The 19,894-nt window shown below is 58.3% G+C and overlaps 2 protein-coding genes across 11 annotated transcripts in view; one reads left to right on the top strand and one right to left on the bottom strand.

Moving 5' to 3' along the window:
* FAM53C (family with sequence similarity 53 member C) overlaps positions 1-19,894 on the bottom strand; it is an 82,882-nt gene that overhangs the window by 3,426 nt on the left and 59,562 nt on the right. For 2 of the 4 annotated variants that reach the window (XM_059713037.1, XM_059713040.1), the window contains exons 1-2: positions 3,728-4,115; positions 495-2,762 (exon numbers count right to left, since the gene is read on the bottom strand). The exons of 1 other annotated variant lie outside the window; for it this stretch is intronic. In XM_059713037.1, the coding sequence (XP_059569020.1) occupies positions 495-506 (12 nt within the window). In that variant the 5' untranslated portion in view covers positions 507-2,762; positions 3,728-4,115. Of the gene's footprint in view, positions 1-494; positions 2,763-3,727; positions 4,116-4,816; positions 4,908-19,894 lie in introns of those variants that run through there. One more of the 4 variants, XM_059713038.1, reaches the window with a different exon arrangement.
* On the top strand, positions 6,302-14,530 carry CDC25C (cell division cycle 25C). Of its 7 annotated transcripts, none has more exons than XM_059713028.1 (15): positions 7,689-7,849; positions 7,944-8,041; positions 8,257-8,296; positions 9,568-9,601; positions 9,741-9,821; positions 10,136-10,234; positions 10,671-10,805; positions 11,170-11,253; positions 11,480-11,632; positions 11,830-11,931; positions 12,604-12,666; positions 13,134-13,232; positions 13,365-13,498; positions 13,611-13,722; positions 13,940-14,530. In XM_059713028.1, exons 1-15 carry the CDS (start codon positions 7,704-7,706, stop codon positions 14,078-14,080), a joined length of 1,521 nt encoding a protein of 506 aa, XP_059569011.1. In that variant the 5' UTR covers positions 7,689-7,703; the 3' UTR covers positions 14,081-14,530. The 7 variants fall into 7 exon arrangements, 6 of the variants coding, with proteins under 6 accessions (XP_059569011.1, XP_059569010.1, XP_059569013.1 ...); XM_059713027.1 differs by having other exon boundaries at positions 9,705-9,821; XM_059713030.1 differs by lacking the exons at positions 7,944-8,041; positions 8,257-8,296.

Below are 19,894 nucleotides of genomic sequence, written 5' to 3'. Positions count from 1 at the left end.
AAAACGTCACCACGCCACTTGCAACTTTCCCCGCTGCTTCTCCCATCTCTGGTCTTTGCTCCCTCACTTCTCCACAAACCATGTGACAAAGCCCCCTGTCACCCAGAGCCATATTCATGTGGTCCCCTGCAAGGGCCCTCCCTGACCTCATGTGTCATGCCTGTGTATTCTGCAAATTGCAAATCCCTTCTCCGTCCTTCAGAGAACTGCAGAGATGAGCAAAAAGGAAATGTACAGGAGCAACATCTCCAAGCTGAACTTGCTTTATGCTGCAGCTCGTCCTGGAAGGTCTTTAAGGGAGAGCCCTCATAGCTATACATCACTGGCATACAGAAATAAACCAGGACAACCACATGAAGACTTCAGTATCAGAAACTCTGCCAACCACACTCCAAACGCCAGGAGCCCTTCTCTGACACGTCTTCTCTGCAGAGCTGCATGGCCCTTTGAAACAAAACCAGCAAACCCACCCAAACTCCTCCCCTGCAACTTACTTCTCCGTACATCCTGAAACAAGGGCCAGTGGAAACAAACCAGCTGACAGATGTCCATTAGACCACACGAAGCAAGACTGGAAAGCACTCAGACTACAAGGATGGGGACAGGATACAAACCTGTGTAGCCGAGAACAGCAAGGGGTGGGGGGCATGGTCAGCGTGCACCTTATCTAGTAGCACCCAACACTTACATTACTAACGTCCCCAACCAGGCAGCGAGTCTGAAATGCACACTCACCTTCTTGTCAGGGCAAGTCACCTCTCTGGCAGGTGCAGGCTTAATCCATTGCTTTATGTACAATCTCAGCTTTCACTCCAGGGCTCACAACCACCTAGGAGGGTCATAACCACCTGGCCCACTTCAAACACCCCTGGCTCATCTGCCAGAACCTTCCCCTCAGCTGGCTACAGGTAACCTTCCCGATCCTAACAACTCAGCAATTCACTTCAGTTTGCCATTTGATAGCCGTTTACCAGTTGTTGCTTTCTTTTCTCATTCACTCTCCATGTTGTCTTGGGCGTAGGGCAGCACAGCAACAGGGAAAGGGAAAAATGGTTTAGATGGTTTTCAGATGCTGGATGCATGCACGGATCTGTGGCACTTATCACTGCACTGATGAGCCCGATGGTCTGGACCAGGAGCTGGCTACACAGACACGCATCTCTCACACATCACCCTATACCGGTGCAACAGCGGCTCCAACCTTTCTCCTCCAGGATTTAGTGCCTAAGCCTAGCCATCAACTGAGCCAGCAGGCTCCTCATCCTCTAGATACTGACCCCTGGGGTGCAGAAAGTTATATTCAAATATTCTTTTTGAATTAAGCCTATTTGGAATTCATTATGAAATCCTAAGTTAAAACCTACGTTTGCTACAATCTATTACAATAGTTTAAATAAACAGGCTTTGTCAATAACCCTTCCTCAAACATGACCATGTTGAGGATACTACTATTTGTAGTTGCATGCAGAATGAGGGGGAAACCTCTTTAATTTCTGAGGTCAATTTATGCTTTAGAAATGTGTCACAATGTAACAGATACTCAATCCAGCCTGTGATTTCCAGTCTACAGTGAAGGAAATGCAGTTGTTTATGCTTTTCCAGATGTCAGTACTTTCATTTTCTGTTGTGGAGAAAAGCTTTTGCCTGAAGTCCTTTGCATTTCAGTTTAGCTGGCAGGTACAGAGAGACTATTTTCTTCATTTGCACTAGCTCATTCACAAAGTTCAAAGTGACTAGGGGCTGGAGTGGTGTCGTAGCCCTGGGGAGTTAGGAAATCTGCAGGCAGCAAGGGGTCGTTGGTGATATCTGTTACTGGGCAACTGTGGCGAGACAAGCTATTGGGCACAAAGAGCCCTCCCTCGGGTCGGGTCGGGATTGAAAGAGCAGGAAAACTAGTTCTCTTCCAAGGCAAGAAGGGAATCCAGGTGGGACACAATGAGATCTACTGTTCGCAACAACTTGAAGGACATGGTATTTATATACCTAAAATGCAGAGAACTACCTAATAGCTGCTTTTGAAAATCCTAAACACATTAGGACATACCTCTCATGGATTTCTGCACCTACTGGCCTGCCCAAGATGCCTGCCTTTGAAAATGCCGCTGAGAACTTATCTGTCACAGGGTGACCAGAAACAAATTGGTCAATTCACTCACTACAGTTCATGCTTCCTCTGTTTAATACGTTGGGTTCTCTTTTAAACGTAAAATTTGTTTTAAACAAAAAAAAATAAAAGTGTATATACCCAGTATATTTAAGGCAGTTTTAATTGGCTAATAAAAAAGCAGCGTTTTAAATGGAATTTCATGTATTTTCATTTCCATTCAAGTTGATATAAGCCACAAGAAAGAAGACTAACAAGGAAATGCATAATTTATCATTTCTAACATAAATGTAGAACTATCAAAAATTAAGAATTTGAATAAGTGCAGGTTAAGATATATAATTGCTTAGAAAAATCGCATACAGATTTTGCGCATCTTCCTGGCTAGCAAAGAATACCAACTTCAGTGTAAGAGCTACATTTAGTTGCAGATCAATGTGTTTTTAAATTGTTACCCTCCAATTAAAATGAGCTACTTTTCTAAAGAAAGACTAACAGCACAAACACAAAACAAAGTTAAGACTGACGGTTTAAATCACAGTTTACTCCTTAGTAATTAATTAAGTCCACCTTCTGATTCCCAATGCTGCTTCATTGCTGGGCTGGCACAGCAGGATACAAACTCAGCTGGGAGGAGGAGCAAGGGTAGGATCGGGGCCTGGGGAGAGAGAAGATTTACCAATGCAACCCCCTAGGCCTGAGCGCCGGGCAGGAGGCAGGAGCGCATCGCAGCTCCTCTGTGGAAGGCGACGGGAGCCTGAAGCAAGGCAAGGGCAAGGGCAAGGGCAAGGACAGGAGCAGTCCTGGAACTGATGGCCGCTCAACCGCTCCGATTGCAAGTTAGCTGCCCCAGCAGAGTGACATTACACAGAGCAACTTGTTGACTCCAGCACGTGCTGCTGTTGCTCCTCTCTCTGGAGCCCGCGGCTCCCACGCCCCCGTCTGTCCTGCTCCGGCCACAGGGACGGGGCAGCAGACCTATGGCCAACTGCGATCCCAGCTGGGCTGGGTTCATGCTGCTGCTTAAGAAAATGCGAACAGCAGCAAAGGTGGCGACTGCAGTTACACCCCAAAGGCAACAACCGAAGGGGTGACTGGGAGCAGCGAGGGAGCAGAGGCTGCCCGACCTGTAAGAGACCCTTGCCAGGGTGCAAGAGCATCTCAGCGTGCTTAATTTGTTTGGGAGAAAAACCAGATCCGGATCGTTACAAAAAGGCCACCCCCGTAGGGAGGATGCAGGGGCTCCCCCTCCCCGAAGAAACTCCGTCCCTATCCCAGGGGGGTCACAAAGCGCTCCTCCAAGGAGACGCCTCTGAGCCCCACCAGGCACGGCCATCGCCCATCGCCCAGCAGCCACCGCCACAGCGCAGACAACAGCCCCGGCCCGGCCCCGGCCCCGGCCCCGGCCCGAGCTCGCGCCGCGGGACGCCCAGGGACCCCGCAGCGCCCGGCGCCGGCCGGACCCGCCTGGTTTGCGGCAAGCTTCCCCCGCAGCTCCGGGCGCGACCCGCCACCCCGCACGGCCCTGCCGGCTCCCGCCGCCCGCCCCGGAGCGCCAGCACGATGTCGGCCCCATGTCCCGCGGGGCCTGAGCCTGCTCGGCGCGCTCGGGAAACCTCTTACCGGGCGGATGCCGAAGGACGCGCGTGTCGGCTCCTCCAGCGCCCGCGTCTGCAGCTGCTCCGCCACCAGCGGCACCATGGCTCCCGCGAGCCAGGCCCGCCGCGCCGCGCCGCGCCGCGCCGCTCAGCAGGGCCGGGCCGGGGCAGCGCCCGCCGCGCCGCTCCTGGGCCCGCCCGGCCGGGGCTCCGCGCGCGCCATCCCCGCCGCCGCCCCTGCGACACCACGCCGGGGTCCCTGCCCCGCGCCGCCCGACAGCGCCCCGCCGAGCCTCCGGCCACCAGCCCCGGGCAAGCGGGGCCCCGGCGCCCGGCACCCGGGCCCGCTCCCACCTCGTCCAGCGCCCGGCTCGGGCGCGCGGGCGCCGCCGGCTCGGGCTCCCCGCACCCGGGCCCGGCCGAGCCCGCAGCGCCCGCGCGGCCCGGGCACCCTGGGAAGTGTAGTCCGCGCCGCCGCCATCGCCATCGCCGCGCCCGCCCCGGCCCCGGGGCCCGCAGCACCGCCGCCCTCACCCCGGCCCGGCCCCCGCCCGCCCGCCCGCCCGCCCGCGGCAGGGCCCCGCCGCCTCCCTGCGCCCGAGCGGGCGGCCCGGCGCTCACCCCGGCCGGCGGCCCGCGTCCCCTCGGCCCGGGGGCAAGGCAAGGGCCCGCCCCCCCGGGCCAGGAGCGCGCTCCCGCCGCTCCCCGGGGCCAGGAGCCCGGGCAGCAGCTGCGTCAGGGCGCAGGCTCCGGCTCCGGCGGCCCCCACCGAGCCGGCTGCGGAAGACGGGGTGCGCCGCACGCCCCGGACACGCGGCCCCAGCCACAAGCAGCGTCTCCCCGGACGTGCAGCCTGCCGGGATCCTCCTCGGGGGGCAGGCAAGGAGACGAGGGGCCCAGAGCCGCCAGCTGAGCGAGGGGGAACCAGCGTGAGCCCGACGGGAACAGGAAAGCAATCCAAGAGAGAGGCACAAGGCCAGGCCCCGAGCGAGGCCCGCTGATCCCTTCCACCACTCTTCCCCGCCCCCAGCGCCCCCTGCTCAGCCCCACCATCCCTCCGCAGAAAGCCTCCTGCCCCGTGGACCCCCGCACCCCACCAGCATCCCCCGCCTACCTCTCCTAGTGCTGCTCTGGACAGGCTCTGGGGAGGCCAAGCCAAGGCTCCCAGCCAGTGATCAGAGAGGCAACACAAAGGGTCTGTCTCCATCTCCAGCGCTGCAGAGAGCTGCCAGGCCCTGTCTTGCAAGGAAACAGCAGTTCCAGTCACTGACCCCAAAGAGAGAGGCAGCAGCAGCAAGTGCTGGGGCACACCAGGGCTCAGAGCTGCGGGGAGGCACAGCAGTCTCTCTCCCTTGAGCCCCAGCCACGGTGGGCAGGATTGCTCCCCAGAACACACCGATGCACAGCCACGTGGGACACTGCACCCAGTCTTTGCTCTCTAATCAGACCCAGCAACCGAAGGCCCGTTCCCCAGCTCTGCCCCCCTCCCCAGCAGCACCGGAGATGCCCGGGTAACTCCACACAACGCAGGGAACCAGTTTCCACGGCACATGGTGCACGTCAAGACGTGCGAACGCGTCCCCAACACTGTGCACGACACGATTTCTTTGCATAGCCCCTCTCCTTCCAGAGGTGCAAAGCACCCGCTGCCCAGTATCATAAGGCGCCAAGTCTCAGTGGGCCCCTGACAACTGGAGGCCTGGGCACGTTAACGCCCCATTCACTGACCGTCTCGAGCCATCTGCACGGGCAGGTGTAAGGGCAGCCGCACTCAGCGAGCGTTTTGAGGCGGCACTAAGGAGACCACCATCCAGCCCAGCGTGGGCACAAGCTGCCCCGTCACCCTGCCGCACGAGCACTCCCCCTGGAAGGCTCTGGAGGAGCCAAACACCTGGCAGACACTTCCCTCTCAAGTCCTTGGTGGCACTGGAGAGGATGCTGGCTGGGCGGGTCCCACGCGTGCAAGGCCCGTCTCCACAGCCGGATCTGCATGTCCCAGGAGCGGCGGCTGTACTTCTTGTACTTGTTTGGGGTCTGAGGGTGGACCTCTGCCTGCCGAGTGGACCTACAAATACAGCATCGCATTCGTCATGAGGAAGGGCCAGATCCTCCCACCTCGGGACAAGACCCCTTATCCTAGCGGGAACAGGACAAGAACGGCCCCGCCGTCCCCTGGGGCAGGAAGAGCAACTTGCCCGTCGGCAGGGTCAGCGAGGAGGAAGAGGCGCTCCAGAGCCAGGGCTCCCAGACTGTCTTATTGCGTGCCCCCTCCCAGATCTGCCAGCTGCCCCTTTCACGCCTATTATTATTATTATAATGGAAATTCAAGTTGCCATTACCCAGTTTCTCTCAGGTACCCCTCACATGTCTTGCACACCCCAGGGGTGCAGCTTGGGAGCCCCTGCTCTGGAGCAAGCTCTGACGTCTCCCCTGTGCCGAGGGCCTGTGGCCAGAGCCAGCAGGCCCGCACGGGGAGAGGAGGTGAAAGACAAAGAGCCCTCACTTGGGAACCTGCTGCAGAAAGCGCTGGTAGCCCAGGGTGTTCTTCCCATAATCAATTTGCTTCTGCCTACGCTGCAGGGTGCTCTCATCCGTCTCGATGTCAGATCTGGGGAACAGGAACCCAGTCAGCACCGGAGACCCGAGACCCGAGCCTGGACAAGCCACGTCCCTGGCAGAGACCACCACACCTGCATCCCGAGCCGGCTCCTTGCGCTGGGCTGGGCCACGTGCCGACCCCGACGCTGACCATGCGAACTCGGAAAGAAACGGGCTCGGAGGACACGGGCCTGCTCCGGGGGAGAAGAGCTTGCTCAGCGGCACCCCGCAGCGTCCAGGGGGCTTGTGTCACCGACGGAGGCGCCGCGCCGCGTTCCCCCAAGTCAACCGCTGGGTCCGGGACGCGGAACCGGAGCTGCGCCACGGGGCCCCCGGGGGACGGAGCCCCGGCTCCGCGGGAGCTCAGGCCCGAAGCACGGAGGTCTGCCAGGGGCGCGCGGGATCCCTCCACGCGCACCAGGTCCTTTCAAGGGCGCCGCGCAACGGCACCGCTGCTGGGTGCGGACAGGGCTCGGCGCACACCCGGAGCTGGCGTCACAGCCCGGGCGACCTGCGGAGGAACCGCTCCCTCCCTTCCCTTCCTGCGGGCATCGGAGCGGACGCTTCGCAGCTACGGGCGCGGCGAGCCGCTGCTCCGCGCACGGGGCGCTCCGGGCTGTGCGGGGCGCACGGACGCGCAGCCGCACCCGTCACACCGCGCAACTGCCTCACCCAGCCCGCCGCTCCCGCCCCGCCCCAGTCTCTGCGGGGGACCGGCGCCCCCCACAGCCGCCTGCCGGCACCCGAGCCCGCCGCCGCTCCCCCGCCCGCCCCGGCGCCGCCTTTCCGCGGGCGGGCATGCCGCGCCCCCCGGGGGCCGCAAGGGTCGGCGCGGAGACCCCCGCCAGGCGGGCAGCGCCCGGGTCTCCCTGCGCCGAGCCCCGCTGCCTTCCCGGACGCGGCGGGCGGGAGCCTGTGCCACAGCCGCGGCCGGGACCGGGACCGAGACCCCGGGCTGGGCACCGGCAGAGCCGCGGGGAGCGGGGCGGGGCGGCCGTACCTGCGCCCCGCCGCGGGCCGGGAGGAGGCGACGGGCAGCATGTACGACACCGCCCGACCCGGCCAGGCCCGGCCCGCGCCGCCTCTTGGCGCCTGCGCCACGCCCACGTGCGGCGTCGACAAGCTCCACGTGCGCCCGCGTGCGGCCATTGGCCGCCCGAAGCCCCGCCCGCCGGCGGAAGCCCCCAATGGCAATAGCCCTGCCCGCCCGGGCTCCAATAGCGGGCAGCGCAGCGAGCCAATCGGAGAGCGGCTCTGGGGTTTGTTTTCCCCCGCCCCCAGCAGCGCGCTGATTGGTGAGGGGCGGAGAGCAGCGCGCTGATTGGCCGGGGGGCGGGGCGGCAGGGCCGGGGGGCGGGTTCTATTTACATTCAAGTGGGCGGCGCGGGGTCTCTCCGCGGGCCATGTCGGGGCGGCGCTCGCCGGGGCGGGGCGGGTCGCGCCTGGGGCTGCGCGCCGGCTGCCGCATGGTGCTGGGGCTGCTGCGGGACGCCGACCTCTCGCTGCCCTTCTCGCCGGACCTCGCCCGGGGCCTCCGCGCCTCGCCCGGGTGAGCGCCGCTTCGCCGGCCTCCGCGCGGGCCGCCGCCTCCCGTGGGGCCCGGCCCGGCCCGGCCCTGAGCCGCTCGCGCGTTCTCCCCGCAGGGCCACGCCGCGCTGCTGCCTGGACCTGTCCGACCTCAGCGCCGGCGAGGAGATGACCGTCTTCCGCTTCGCGCCGTCCCCGGGCGGGCCCGAGCCTGGTAGGCGCCGCCGCCCCCCGGCCCCTGCCCCGCCGCCCGGCGCTCGTGGCGGCGCGGCGGACCGCGAGGATGCGCGCTGGGCCGCGGCGGGGGCCGGGGCTGCCGGGCGTTCCCAGCTGCCCGGGCCCGCCCTGGTGCCGGCCGCCTTCGCCTCGCTGTGGCTCGTGCCCGGCGCGGCCGCTCGCTGCGGGTGTCGCCTACTTGTGTCTCTTCAGTTGCAGGCCGGACGGACGCGCCGGGACGCGGGCAGGGGCCGTAAGTGTCCTGGCTGCTCGCTGCTGCGGGGCCGGCGGTCTCTGCGCGGCAGCCTGCGCCGTGCTGCGAGCGGGGCCTGTCCCTCCCGAGGCTCCTCGTCCGCTGCGAGCGGTGGCGGGCGTGTCTTGTGCCCGGGTCAGGAGTGCTGGGTCGGGCCGGGCGGACGTCCTGTCCCGTCCCGCGAGCCGTCCTTGCCTCTGGCCGGGCAGCGGCTAGGGCTCTGCTGGCTCGGACCGTGTCGCGCCCAGCCTGTTTCACGACGCTGGGAGTCTGGGCGGTGGCGGCACTGCGCGGCAGTTTGAAGCACAGCTATTCTTTGCGTGTTCGCAGTGGGTCGATTGGCCCAGGGCTCTCCCTTTGCGCAGAGCGCGCTGAAGTGGATCTGTCTCTGCCTCGGCTGTCCTGTCTTACAAACCTTCCAGCTGCGCTGATTTTAGCGTTGGCCTGTGGCTTTTCAGCTGCCGAGTCCTTGTCCTCCTACTTGAATCTCATTTCAACACAACCCCTGCCCATCTAAGCGGTTAGCCGAGGAACAGAGATGGTAGTATTGTTGGTTCGCTGCTGTGCCCGCCTGCCCATTCAGGGGACGGTCCAGCCCGTTCGGCACGTGTGGCTGGGATGCTGTCAGAAACGGCTGTTGACTCGCTTGTCAGCGTGTCCGTGCCGTTCGGGTGTTGTCCCCATCTGGACAGCTCCTGCTGAGCGCGGACAATGCACGAGTTCCTAAAGAGCCTAGAGCGGCTGCTCGTCCCGCAGCGGTTGGGTGTCTGCAGTACCTGCCTCTTCCAGGTCTAGCACCTGCTGGACCTGGACAGGTGATGTTTGCACAGAGGCTGATGCGCGGGTGCCAGCTGTGTTGGATTTGGTGTTATTTCTTACTCGGGTTGACACCAGAATCTGGAAACCAGAGAAACGAGTGAGTAGTTTCTGAGCTGTCCTGCCAGTCTCCAGCCAGCTGGCTGTGTCCCGTTCAGCACAAACGGGGAAAGGGTGTAAGATGACAGAAAGGATCCCGCGTTCAAGTCGCAGCACTGCCGCTGACACGTGGCGTGGCCTCCAAAACTGTCCTCCCTGCAAAATGGCATGATCCTGCTGGCGGGGGCGGGGTGTCACAGGTGTCCTGAATTGTCGCTGAGCGCTGTCACGGGGCTGGGAAGGGCTCTGTGGATGCGAGGGAGGATGCAGGTAGGGATGGGAGCCCTGTCCCAGGGCAGTGCAAGCTGGCCAGGAAGAGGGGCCAGGACACTGACTGGCTATCTTTCTTCCTGCAGAGAGTCGCAGAGGCAGTGTCTGAGGTCTCTCCCGGTGAGTACCTTTTCGTCTTCAAAGAAAGGCGATTTGCTGTCTGGGAGATGTGGCGAGTCGGTGCGCTGGGATGCTGGCTGCAGCTCTGAGTTTATGCTTACAGTTGTCTCCAGTGAGCGTTCCCTCCTGTCCGTTCCAGCCCCAGGTACGGTGCAGCACACCAGGCGCCATGTACTGTGAGAGCAGTGAGATGGCCAGTCCCCTGATGAGCATGGCAAAGGTGAGTCCCTGCTGGACCAGCGAAGGGCAGGCTGGAGCAGTCTCAGTACTGGAGTTCCCTACGACACGACAGTGTTTTGCAAGTGCTGCTTTTGGGAGGGTTGCAGTCTTCCAGGAACTCTAGATTCCCTTCCTGCTCTCACCCACCCACCATGCTGGTGACCCTCCTCACAGCCAGTGCCCAGTGGCTGCTTAATGCCAGGGTTGGAGCTGAACTTGCCTTGGGCTCTTGACCTGAGGGGTGGGGGCTTGAAGGTAGTTCTCAGCACCTCCTAGAGCCAGAGAGCTGAGAGCTCCTGACCCTTCTCGTTTCAGGAGGGGGGCTGGTTTAAGCATCCAGGATGGCATGTGTCCAAGCCCTTGCTGTTCCATAAGGAAGTGATGGATCCTCTGACTTGCCTTACTGCTCCGCTGGTGAGTTAACAGCTCAGCTCCTCAGAATCCAGTGACTCCCTCCCACGGAGTGGGTAGCAGTACAGCGACAGAGCTCGGGCTGGGTGAGGGTTCCTCCTACGAGAGGGGAAGGAGAAGAAGCTGGGCTAGATCAGATCGTCCCTCTCTGACCATGAGTACCGTCTGTTCCTCAAATGAAGCCCTGACTCCAGTACAGAATCAGGAACTGGAGTGGGAACAAGCATTCCTCTTCTGACCCTGGGGCAGATCATGCACTCTGCTCCAGGCAAGCTCTAGAAAATACTCCCTGCAGTGAGGCTACGCAGGCACTGTAGGGAGTCTGCCTCTACTCTCCGGAGTTTCTCTGGATTGGTGGTTGGTGCTGGAAAACACGACAGAGAAGGTATGGGAGCTGGGTACCACTGCAGCCCCAAACTCTTCTCCTCTTCCCTGCTAGGATGTAAGAAGCCTGGAGTCTGAGATGACCGAGCTAGGCAGCCCGATTGCCGAGGTGGAATCCTACGCACACAGGACAGCAGATCACTCGGCCAGCTTTGCAGCTTTCTTCCCTGACGAGCAGGAAGACATGGAGGTGAGTCCTGCATGCTGCGTCCTGTGTCACAGGCTGCAGAGCCATGCCCAGGACAGAGAAACAAGCATCACAGAGCCAGTCCCGGACCTCGCCCGATTCCAGGCTACCAAGAGCCAGGGGGTGCTGAGGAGCTTTCTTTCAGCTGGCTGCTGGTCACTTCAGGGCACTGGGAAGATGGTATAGTCATTACCCACTGTGAGAAAATGTAAGGGAGAGCAGCTCCCAAGTACAATGAGCCCCAGACATGTCCTTCTGCCTTGCCTGGTACAGTCAGGCACAGGAACACAGGCCTGTGGCTGACTCGTGGTCTCAGTGACTGCCAGCGGACTGTCTTGGTGGTAATGCAATGTTTCTGCTCCTTCAGATACCAGTGGCTGGAAACCAGTCTTCCAGTATGGCTGTTCTGCTCTCTGGGCCCCTCCTCACACAGGACATCAACGTCAGTGAGGCAAGGCACTTACCTACTAACATCTCATGGAAAAAGGCCAGGCTGGAGCCCCAGGTGTTAGAGCAAAGACTGCGCCTGCAGAGCAGGGGTCCTTGCCATGCTACGGAGCCATTCAGACTTGCTATCTGGCTTCCAGCCCTAGAGGGGCTCTGCTGCGTGGGGTGCTGAGGTGACGGTGCCCCCTCATGACTTGCTGTTCCCTTCCCACTTGCCTGTCTCCAAGCAGGTCTCTGTGAACAGAAGCCGCCTGTACCGCTCTCCATCAATGCCGGAGAAATTGGACAGGCCAGCACTGAAGCGAATAGTGAAGGGTCAGGATAATGAAACTCCTGTTAAGGTGAAACGGAGATGCAGCCTGATCCAGGAAGAACCGGAGGGGGTAAGGGAGCCAGCCCAGGCTGTCTGCGTTCTGAATCCTTATCCCCCCAGCCTTAGCTGCAGCTACAGTGCTGGGCTCTGAAGGCAGACAGAAACTAGTCTAGGCAGTGTCTTCGGGGCCTGGTCTCAGGGGTCATGGGCTGGGTGGTCAGGACTGGCTTGCATATGTATTGCTGATGGCTGCCTGGGTGGTTACAGGGAGCAACTCTGAAGAAGACGGCTTCACTCTCCGACATGGAGATCACCAAAATCCTGGATCAGGACCACGGCCTCAGACAACTCATTGGGGACTTCTCCAAGGTCCGTGTTTGCTCCAGCCCCGTGCACCCTCAGGGTCTCTCTGCCTGCAGAAAGGTCAGGCCTAGGCATGGAAGAAGGAGCCCTCAACTGTTAGTATGCAGAGCTGATTGATCTTCCTTTTCGCCCAACAGGAAGATCTTCCCTGCCCCCAGTCCTAGAGTCGCTTAAAGCAGTGGTTTTCAGTCTGTGGTTTGTGGACCCCTGGGGGTCTGCAGACTGCCTAAGGGGGTCTCCAAAAGATGACTTTGATCAATTAAAAATATGCAAGTACCCTCACTTGCAAGTCAAAGGGGTCCACACCTCCATTTGAAGTGTCCATAGGGGTCCGTAAGTGAAAAAAGGTTGAAAACTACTGACTTGAGAACAAACTGACTGCCTCCATATGTCAAACAATTTGTCTCACAACTAAATGCCTGCCACCTATGAGGAACATTGGGCAATGGGAGGAGAGGGGACACCTCCCAACAAACCTGGGAATCCTGTGCTCAGAGAAGCTTATAAAATTGTCTCAGAGGGCAAAGACTATCACCAAGACATGCAGCAGAAACAGGACCTTGAGCAGAGTGGGGTGGGGGACAGTCACCACGGGGTGGGGGCCGCTGAACTAGCTCTGGAGGAGCAGGGGCCTTGCAGATGTTGCCATTCTGAGCTGGATGGGGAACGTTTCCCTAGGTGTATGCGCTGCCTACAGTGACAGGAAGGCACCAGGATCTACGATATATCATCCCGGAGACTGTGAGTACCAGCCTGCTGTCCACCTAGGCTGTAACCCCACACGCCTGTCTGCATGTGCAGCCCCTAGCTCCACCTCTCTCCTCTGCTTCTCTGCCTCCCCTCTGATCCTGTGCAGGATCAAGTACCCAGGCCTTACTTCCAGCAGAAACCAGCTTAGCAAGGGTTAGGCCTTGCTGTCTGACTTACCCCCTGGAACGACTGCTTCTGGATACTGGTTCAGGTCCATGACCACATTTGTGTGGGAGGAATCTCCTTCATCCAGCTCCCAAAGCTTGTTCACCTGAGGCCTAGTCATGTGGCCCCATCCCAGGCATGAGTCTTGCTCTGACTCAGGCTGTGCGGGTTGTGCGTTCTGCTAGGATGGGCCAGAGTGGTAGAATATGTTCAGAGCTTGGGAGGGGAATCCATGTGCCTGGGAACTGCCCTTCGTTTTCCAATGCCCTGAGTGCGCACGTGTTCCCTTGCAGGTGGCTGCTCTGCTCTTTGGGCAATTCCAAAGCCTCATTGAGATGTTCTACATCATTGACTGCCGCTACCCCTATGAGTATCTAGGAGGGCACATCAAGGTGAGGGAATGGGATATGCGACAGCCAAGGGGAGAAGCTGGATATAGGTATCGGGTGCCTGTGATGAGCTGCCCCAAGCTGCTGGTTATCTTGATGCGTTACAGAAAACTCTTCCCCATGTTTCTCCTGCAGGGTGCTCTGAACCTCCACAGGCAAGAAGACCTCTTTGAGTTGTTCCTGAAGAGGCCTCTCTTCCCATCCATGCCACAGAAACGCATCGTCCTCGTGTTCCACTGTGAATTCTCCTCGGAGAGGGGCCCCAAGATGTGAGTGCAGGCCCTGCCTGGCTAACGAGGGGGGGAAGGCGCAGGCGGGACTCCATGCTGGGATGAATCCCTCTGCTGCCCATCTGACTGCTCCCCTTGTCGCTGTTTGAAGGTGCCGTTATCTGAGGGAGGAAGATCGAGCCATGAATGAGTACCCTGCACTGCATTATCCTGAGATGTATGTCCTGAAGGGAGGCTACAAGGAGTTCTTCCCTGAGTACAAGGTGAGGGCCAAAATGTGATAGATGGGGCCGGGGTATCCAAGGTTTCCTGAGAGAGAAGCTGGCTTCTCAGGTGCGAGGTCCCGCTAGCAGGGTTCAGTCACCAGCCAGATGAAATACTCTATCCCACGGCGAACACACCAGCTCCTTCCAGGGGCGTTGTCCTGGTGGTTGGTTGGGGGTCCTTGCCCTGCTTGCCGTATAATGTATTCCTTCTCAGGAGCTGTGTGAACCCCAGAGCTACTGTCCAATGCACCACCAGGACTTTAAGACAGAGCTGCTGAAATTCCGCACCAAGAGCAAGTCCTGGGCGGGAGAGCGGAAGAGACGAGACCAGATCACTCGCCTCATGAAGCTGTGAGGGCCACAGCAGCTACTAGAGTGCCACCACTTACTCTGACGTGGGCTACGCTCTTAGTGAGAGGCTGGGAACCAGGAGCCTGCCTCATCCTCTGGCACCTGCAGCCATCTTCAGCCATCTCGGGTGACAGGAAACGTGAGGAGGAGGCTTGTTGAAAAGATGTCAGTGGTGCTGTGTTTAGACATGCCTGTATCTGAGCACGGAGCCCGTGCATGGAGGGTGGGCAGAGTGGACCCTGCTCGCAGAACAGGCAGTGGGAAGGCCGGTTCTCGCCCGTGTCCGTGCTGCCCTGCCATTGCAAGACAGGGCAGGGAATGTCCCAGCCAGAGCTCTTCCCCCCGTCCTCCTGGCACAGCAGGAGCCCCCACGTTCCTTCTTGGTATTTACTCTCGGTTTTGCAGTTAATCATAACTTTTGAAAAGAAGAATAAACAGTTTTAAAAGACTGAAATATTTGATTTGGGCATCTCTCCCACAGCCCTCTGGTCTTACGGTGCACACCTATTGGGGGTACGTAGCTGTTAGGAAAGCCCCGGGGTTTTCATCTCGGCCGTTTGCACAAGCCATCTTTGAGACGCCCGGGCCCAGGGCAGGTGCGGACACTTGTCAGACATTTGACTGATACCGAGACCATCCTTCGAGGGGGGTTCAGAGGCCTCCTGCCTTGAGGCACCAGCAACTGCCAAGGGGCAAGGTTGAGAGACTCCCCCATAAGCACAGCACTCCACATTGGTCTTTTAAGGGCTTTCTTGAACCGTCCTCTGAAGCAGAGGCAGGAAACTGGGCTAGATGGAGCCCTGGTTTGGCAAATCCTGTGTCAAATATTCTGGTTGGAAGTTGAGACCATATTTAGAGGAACAGCGTGGCTCCATGTTTTAGCGCCCATCAAGTTTCATTATCCCTTGAGTTAAAGAATGGCCAAGGCAAATACACTGTGATGCAAACTGAAACAGCACTGGCTGGAGGGGAGGTCACTCCTGGCAGCCACATCACATCTGGTCCTTGCAGGAAAGAGCTTCAGGCATGGCACTGGGGGAGAGGACATTAGCACAGGGTGAACATGGGCAAAGGGCTTTTCATCATGGACACAGCGCCTGCAGTTCATTAGGATTCTGGGTTTACCTGCTGTGAGAAAAGACTCAAGCCACTGGCTCCTTGTAGACAGAGATGATGGCAATAGGCTCCATGGTGCTCCATGCTCCCGCTTGCCTAGAAAGAGATGCTTGGCTTAGCCTACACCATCTCGTGCTACAAAGCTGGCTCGCTCAGGCTGCCTGCCGGCGGCCGCGGATGGGCCAGTGCAGGAGCCTGGTGCTGGGGACAGGCAGGGAGCTGCTGCCGCTAGGTGGGAGGACCCAGCAGGTGGCACTGTTGGAGCGTCTGTAGGGAAGGGCTGGAGGGTCCCGGTCCCGGTCCTGGCCCTGGCCCAAGGCTCCTGCCAGGCGTCTCTGCTGCCCCAGGGACGGGCGAGCAGGCGGCTGCACAAGTGCCCCATGAACCAGGGCACCAGGGGGGGGGGGGGAGTTCGGACCTGGGCTCGGGAGAGCTCAGCGGGGCCAGTCCTGGAACGGTCGCGCAGCGCTCGGGGAGTCGGCGCAGGAGCCTGCTCGCACGCCTTTTGCCTGACTCTGGGTGTCTCTGTCTCCTTGCTGAAAACCCTTGGGCTGAGCTTGGGTTGGCTCTTCCCTTTGCACGCTTTATCTCCTATGCCACAGCAAGCTGTCTAGCTCCCCAGAGCGCAAGAAGAGAGTACCTGAGGTTGTGATATGAGGGAACCTGCTTCCCTGGGGAGCTTGTGATAAGCTCCATCGGCAGGTGGACTTCTTTGCTCTAGGGGTGCCAATGGCACTTGATTCCTTTTACTTCCCTGGCTTCCATGCCAGGTAAAAGACTCGTCTTGCTGCTCAATCAGAGAACCACCCGTGCTTCAGAGTGTGGGATGAGACTTGGGAGAAGTACCTTTGGGAGCTTCCCTTTCCTCCTGCCCCAAGTTGAGGCTCTGAGTTTCTCCCTGTGTAGCTGCCTGCACGCTCCTTGAACAGAAAGCCACAGACCACCTGCAGCTGCTTCCTCAGCCTGAAGAAAAGTCTTTGTGCCCAAAAGCTTGCAAAGAAGAATTTTTTCCAGCTATTTGAGTTGATCTAATAAAAGTATCAGATTTACCCAAAGAACCTTGTTCTCCCATCTTTGCACTAAGTAAACCCCCGTTCCTGTTTCAATCCCTACTTTAAAGCCCGTGTCTGTGAGATGCATCGGGGAGCCCTGCAAGCCTGGCCTGTTCTGTGCTGCTCTCCTGGCAAGAGGGGGCACATCTTCCTTCTTTTTGGCAAAAGACTAAATATGCAGATTGTCCTCAGTACATGTAATTAAATACTTGAAAGGTGGGCAACATCCCCTGTGCTGGAAGGAAGGGGGGCGATGGCTTGTGTATAAAGAAAAGCAATCAGAAATACTGCTGCCAGGGGATGAGCTGAGAGAGAAAAATCTTGTCTATGTGGACACACCTGTTCCCTGTTACAGTTCAAAGTCCTGTTGTGCAGGTGAGCCCTGTACCTCGCTCTTTTCTGGTTAATCTATGCACCGCCTGATGCTGCTGATAAGATGCAAAGCAAACACCAGCCCCTCTGTTTTTGCTCTCTGCCACATGCCCTTCTTTATTACAAGGAAAAAGGGTAAATGAACAAGATTATCTGAAATAAAAATCCTGCTGTGGCCAGCTGGACGCTGCAACATATTGTTTTCTCCCCCAGAGCGGGGGATGAGGGTGGCAGCAGGGAGAAGGAGCCCGTCTGATGGGCACAGCAGCACCTGTTCCTGCAGTTTGTCTCAGTCCCACGGCCGGGGGAGAATAGGGACTAGTTCACTGAGCAGCTAACAGTGTGGCAGGATTACTGCTACATCAAGGAGAAAATCTCAAACTGCCCTTGTTTTATCACGTGATTTCTCTTAATTCAACACGTACCCCCAAACTGCAGGAGCAGGACAAATGTGTTCTGCTCACGTGTTACCGTCTAGTTTCATGGTCAGCGGAGTATGCCATGGCTCTTAACAGCTGCTAGCCCTGAGGCAGTGCAGCATCCGTGTAGATCTCTCTCGCCATGGATGTATTCACCACACTGCTCTCTCACGCCTTGCCCCAGGCAAGGAGAGGCAGAGTAGCTGCCCTGCCACACCATCACTTATAAAAACAAGCCGGAGAAAACAACTGCCCACACATGAGGTGGCTGCTGTCGACTTGCTACAGCATCTTTCAACAACTGTCCTCTGGAGGTTTGCTACCAGAAGCAATTCGGCACTGAAGCAGCTCTCTGTTTACCTCCCTATGTCCGAGCCTGACCCATTTAAAGCAAACTCAGCAGCGCAGGAGTCAGCAGGAGCTCCCACCTGTTGCTCTGGGAGGAAGAACTGGACAGTCTCTTTAGAGAGAGTCAGTTCTGAACGCCCTTCCAGTCACTCCATGGGTCTCCTGAGGCTGCGCTCTGCCACCCTGCGAGGGCCTGCTGGCTTGCTGATTTGGCTGGGGGGTCCATGGACTTTCTGCGGGAGGAACCAGCCAGGGCTGTTTGGGCACTAGCATCAATATTAGGAGCTGGCAGTTTTGTGCTTGGTTTCCTTGAATAATGACCCTACCTTCTTCTGGGCCGTTTACTTTGTGGTAATATTTCTGCCCTGTACAGGTGTTAATATGTGCGGTTGGTGCAGCGTGTCTGTCACTGCCTCTGAAACGAGAGGTCGGTGGTGCTGTAGACATGAGTCCTGGCAAAGGAGTGTTTGCACAGCTTTCCCCACATCTGCCTCCTGCTGCCCTAGGTTCGTGCTCCCGGCTCGCAGCTGCCCGAGCCTCCCCTGCCCGTGGAAGGGCAGCACCTGCACGGCACAGAGGAGCAGACACTGTTTTACACCCCACCCCGTGAGAGCTGCTACCAGCCCTGCTTCTCTACCATCTGCACAGGCGGATCCCATTAACCAGCAGCTACGATGAAATACCCTTCTGACCATTTGAAAGCAAGACGCCTGCTTTGCCACGAGCTCCAGCTCAGCAGTCACGCCTGTGATCTGAGCTCGGGCTGCCTGAGCACCACGCTAGTTGTTAACCCAACTGGGGAAACAGAGTAACTCTCAGGTAAAACCAGTACTTCATTCCTAGGGCCTTGCTCCTGAAGTGAGCAAAAGCCTGAGGCCTGAGGAGGATCAGCAGTCGACATTTGGGGTGGGCATCTGAAAATTGTCATGGCTCCCACTCCTGCCCAAAACTGCCTTGGGCCACTGGGCAGATAAAGAAGTTGAAAGGCTTACTGGAGGAGTTGAAGGCACCAGTGAGTGAAGGCTAGCCCGTTTAGAGAAGAAAGTAGGGATTCACAGCCTTTATTCCCCGTTGTTACCCGGGACTCATTGTGTGACCTTGGGCCAGTCAATTCTCTGTGTCCTGATTTAGCCATCTGTAAAATGAAGATAACATTGACCTCACAGTGGTGTCACGAAGCTTAATTAGCTTTATGTAACCCCTTCGTGTGCAGCTTTGTGGACAAGTTGTACATCAAGTGGATATCTGTGGCCTATTGTCAGCACCTCTCCCCTGCGAGTGGCCTGAACTCTGGCTAAACGCAGCTGTGCCAAGATGGTGTACGTGCTGTTTATTAGTGAGGGAAAAGGGGTGAAGCCGGTAGTAGCGAGGTGAATAGCTTTGTGAGGTCCTGTAGCAGAACTAGGTATTATCAATATCTGAAGTTGCTGACAATCAAGAATATCCAGAATCATAAAAAAGCAGAAGCACCTAGACCAAAAAGAGCAGTTATTTGTGACTGGACCGTGTGTTTCTTAACAGTGGTCGTCCTGCCCCCAGCATGCCAGAGGCTACAACTACAACTGCTAAAAAAGTACTTCCCTCTCTTCGGCTGATGCCAAAGTAATGAGAGCCAGAAGTACAGGAACTCCCTGAAGATCAAGTAGGCATGACACTGGCAAACACAAACCCACTGCCAAGCTGACATACGCACAACGGTGCTGACACTTCGATCAGAGCCCCGCACCACAAGGCCAGACAGCGAGGGAGTCCCTCGCAGGCGTAGCTGGAACCAGGGCAGGAGCCCGCGCTGTTGCTCAGGGAAGGCTCTGCTCCCACGGCACTCTGGTTCAGCAGCAGGCTGAGGGAGGGCTGTGTCTCTGGCCTGTGCTGTGCGTGGACACTTGGTGGCACAAAACTGCAGCTTCACAGGAAGTTTCCCCAAGACGTGTGGTTCGAGCAGGTGTGTCGCACAAATGGGGATATGCAGAGGCAGTCCTCTCGGTGCCAGATGGAGGAGCACATGCTCTCGCAGGTGTTTATAGGATGTGACAAGGGGGGAGGAAGGGGATTAATGAGAGCCGCTTCCATGTAGCGATCCCTGGTAACGTCTCCGACAGCCAAGAGCTCCCGAATTGACAAAAGCACCACAGTACACAAAGATAAAGACACGGACACCATTTTTGTCATACAAAAGAAGAGGCCGAGGAAGTTCTTGATCTTGTGGTTGCAGACTGGGTCTCCAGAAGCCTGGATTCAGTCCTGGTGCCCTATGATTCCTTGGGTAAGACTGCCTCAGGTCCCCTCATGCACACCAGGGAGAACAACACTGCCCTGCTGCAGAAGAGCAAGTGGCAGTACTAAAAGTATACGCCCTCACAGTTGTAAGGCACTCCCGTTTGGCAGTGGTGAGGGCTTAGCCCTGCTAATACAACGGGACTGACATAAAGGACAGGAGAGTACAAGCACAACGCTCCACTGCAGAAGTGAAAGCTCCCCCTAGAACAAAGAACTAGCACGTGTGAGGGTTGT

This window comes from Alligator mississippiensis, chromosome 9, assembly GCF_030867095.1.
Source record: "Alligator mississippiensis isolate rAllMis1 chromosome 9, rAllMis1, whole genome shotgun sequence".
NCBI lineage: Eukaryota > Metazoa > Chordata > Crocodylia > Alligatoridae > Alligator > Alligator mississippiensis.
This window is presented reverse-complemented; position numbering and strand designations above follow the sequence as displayed.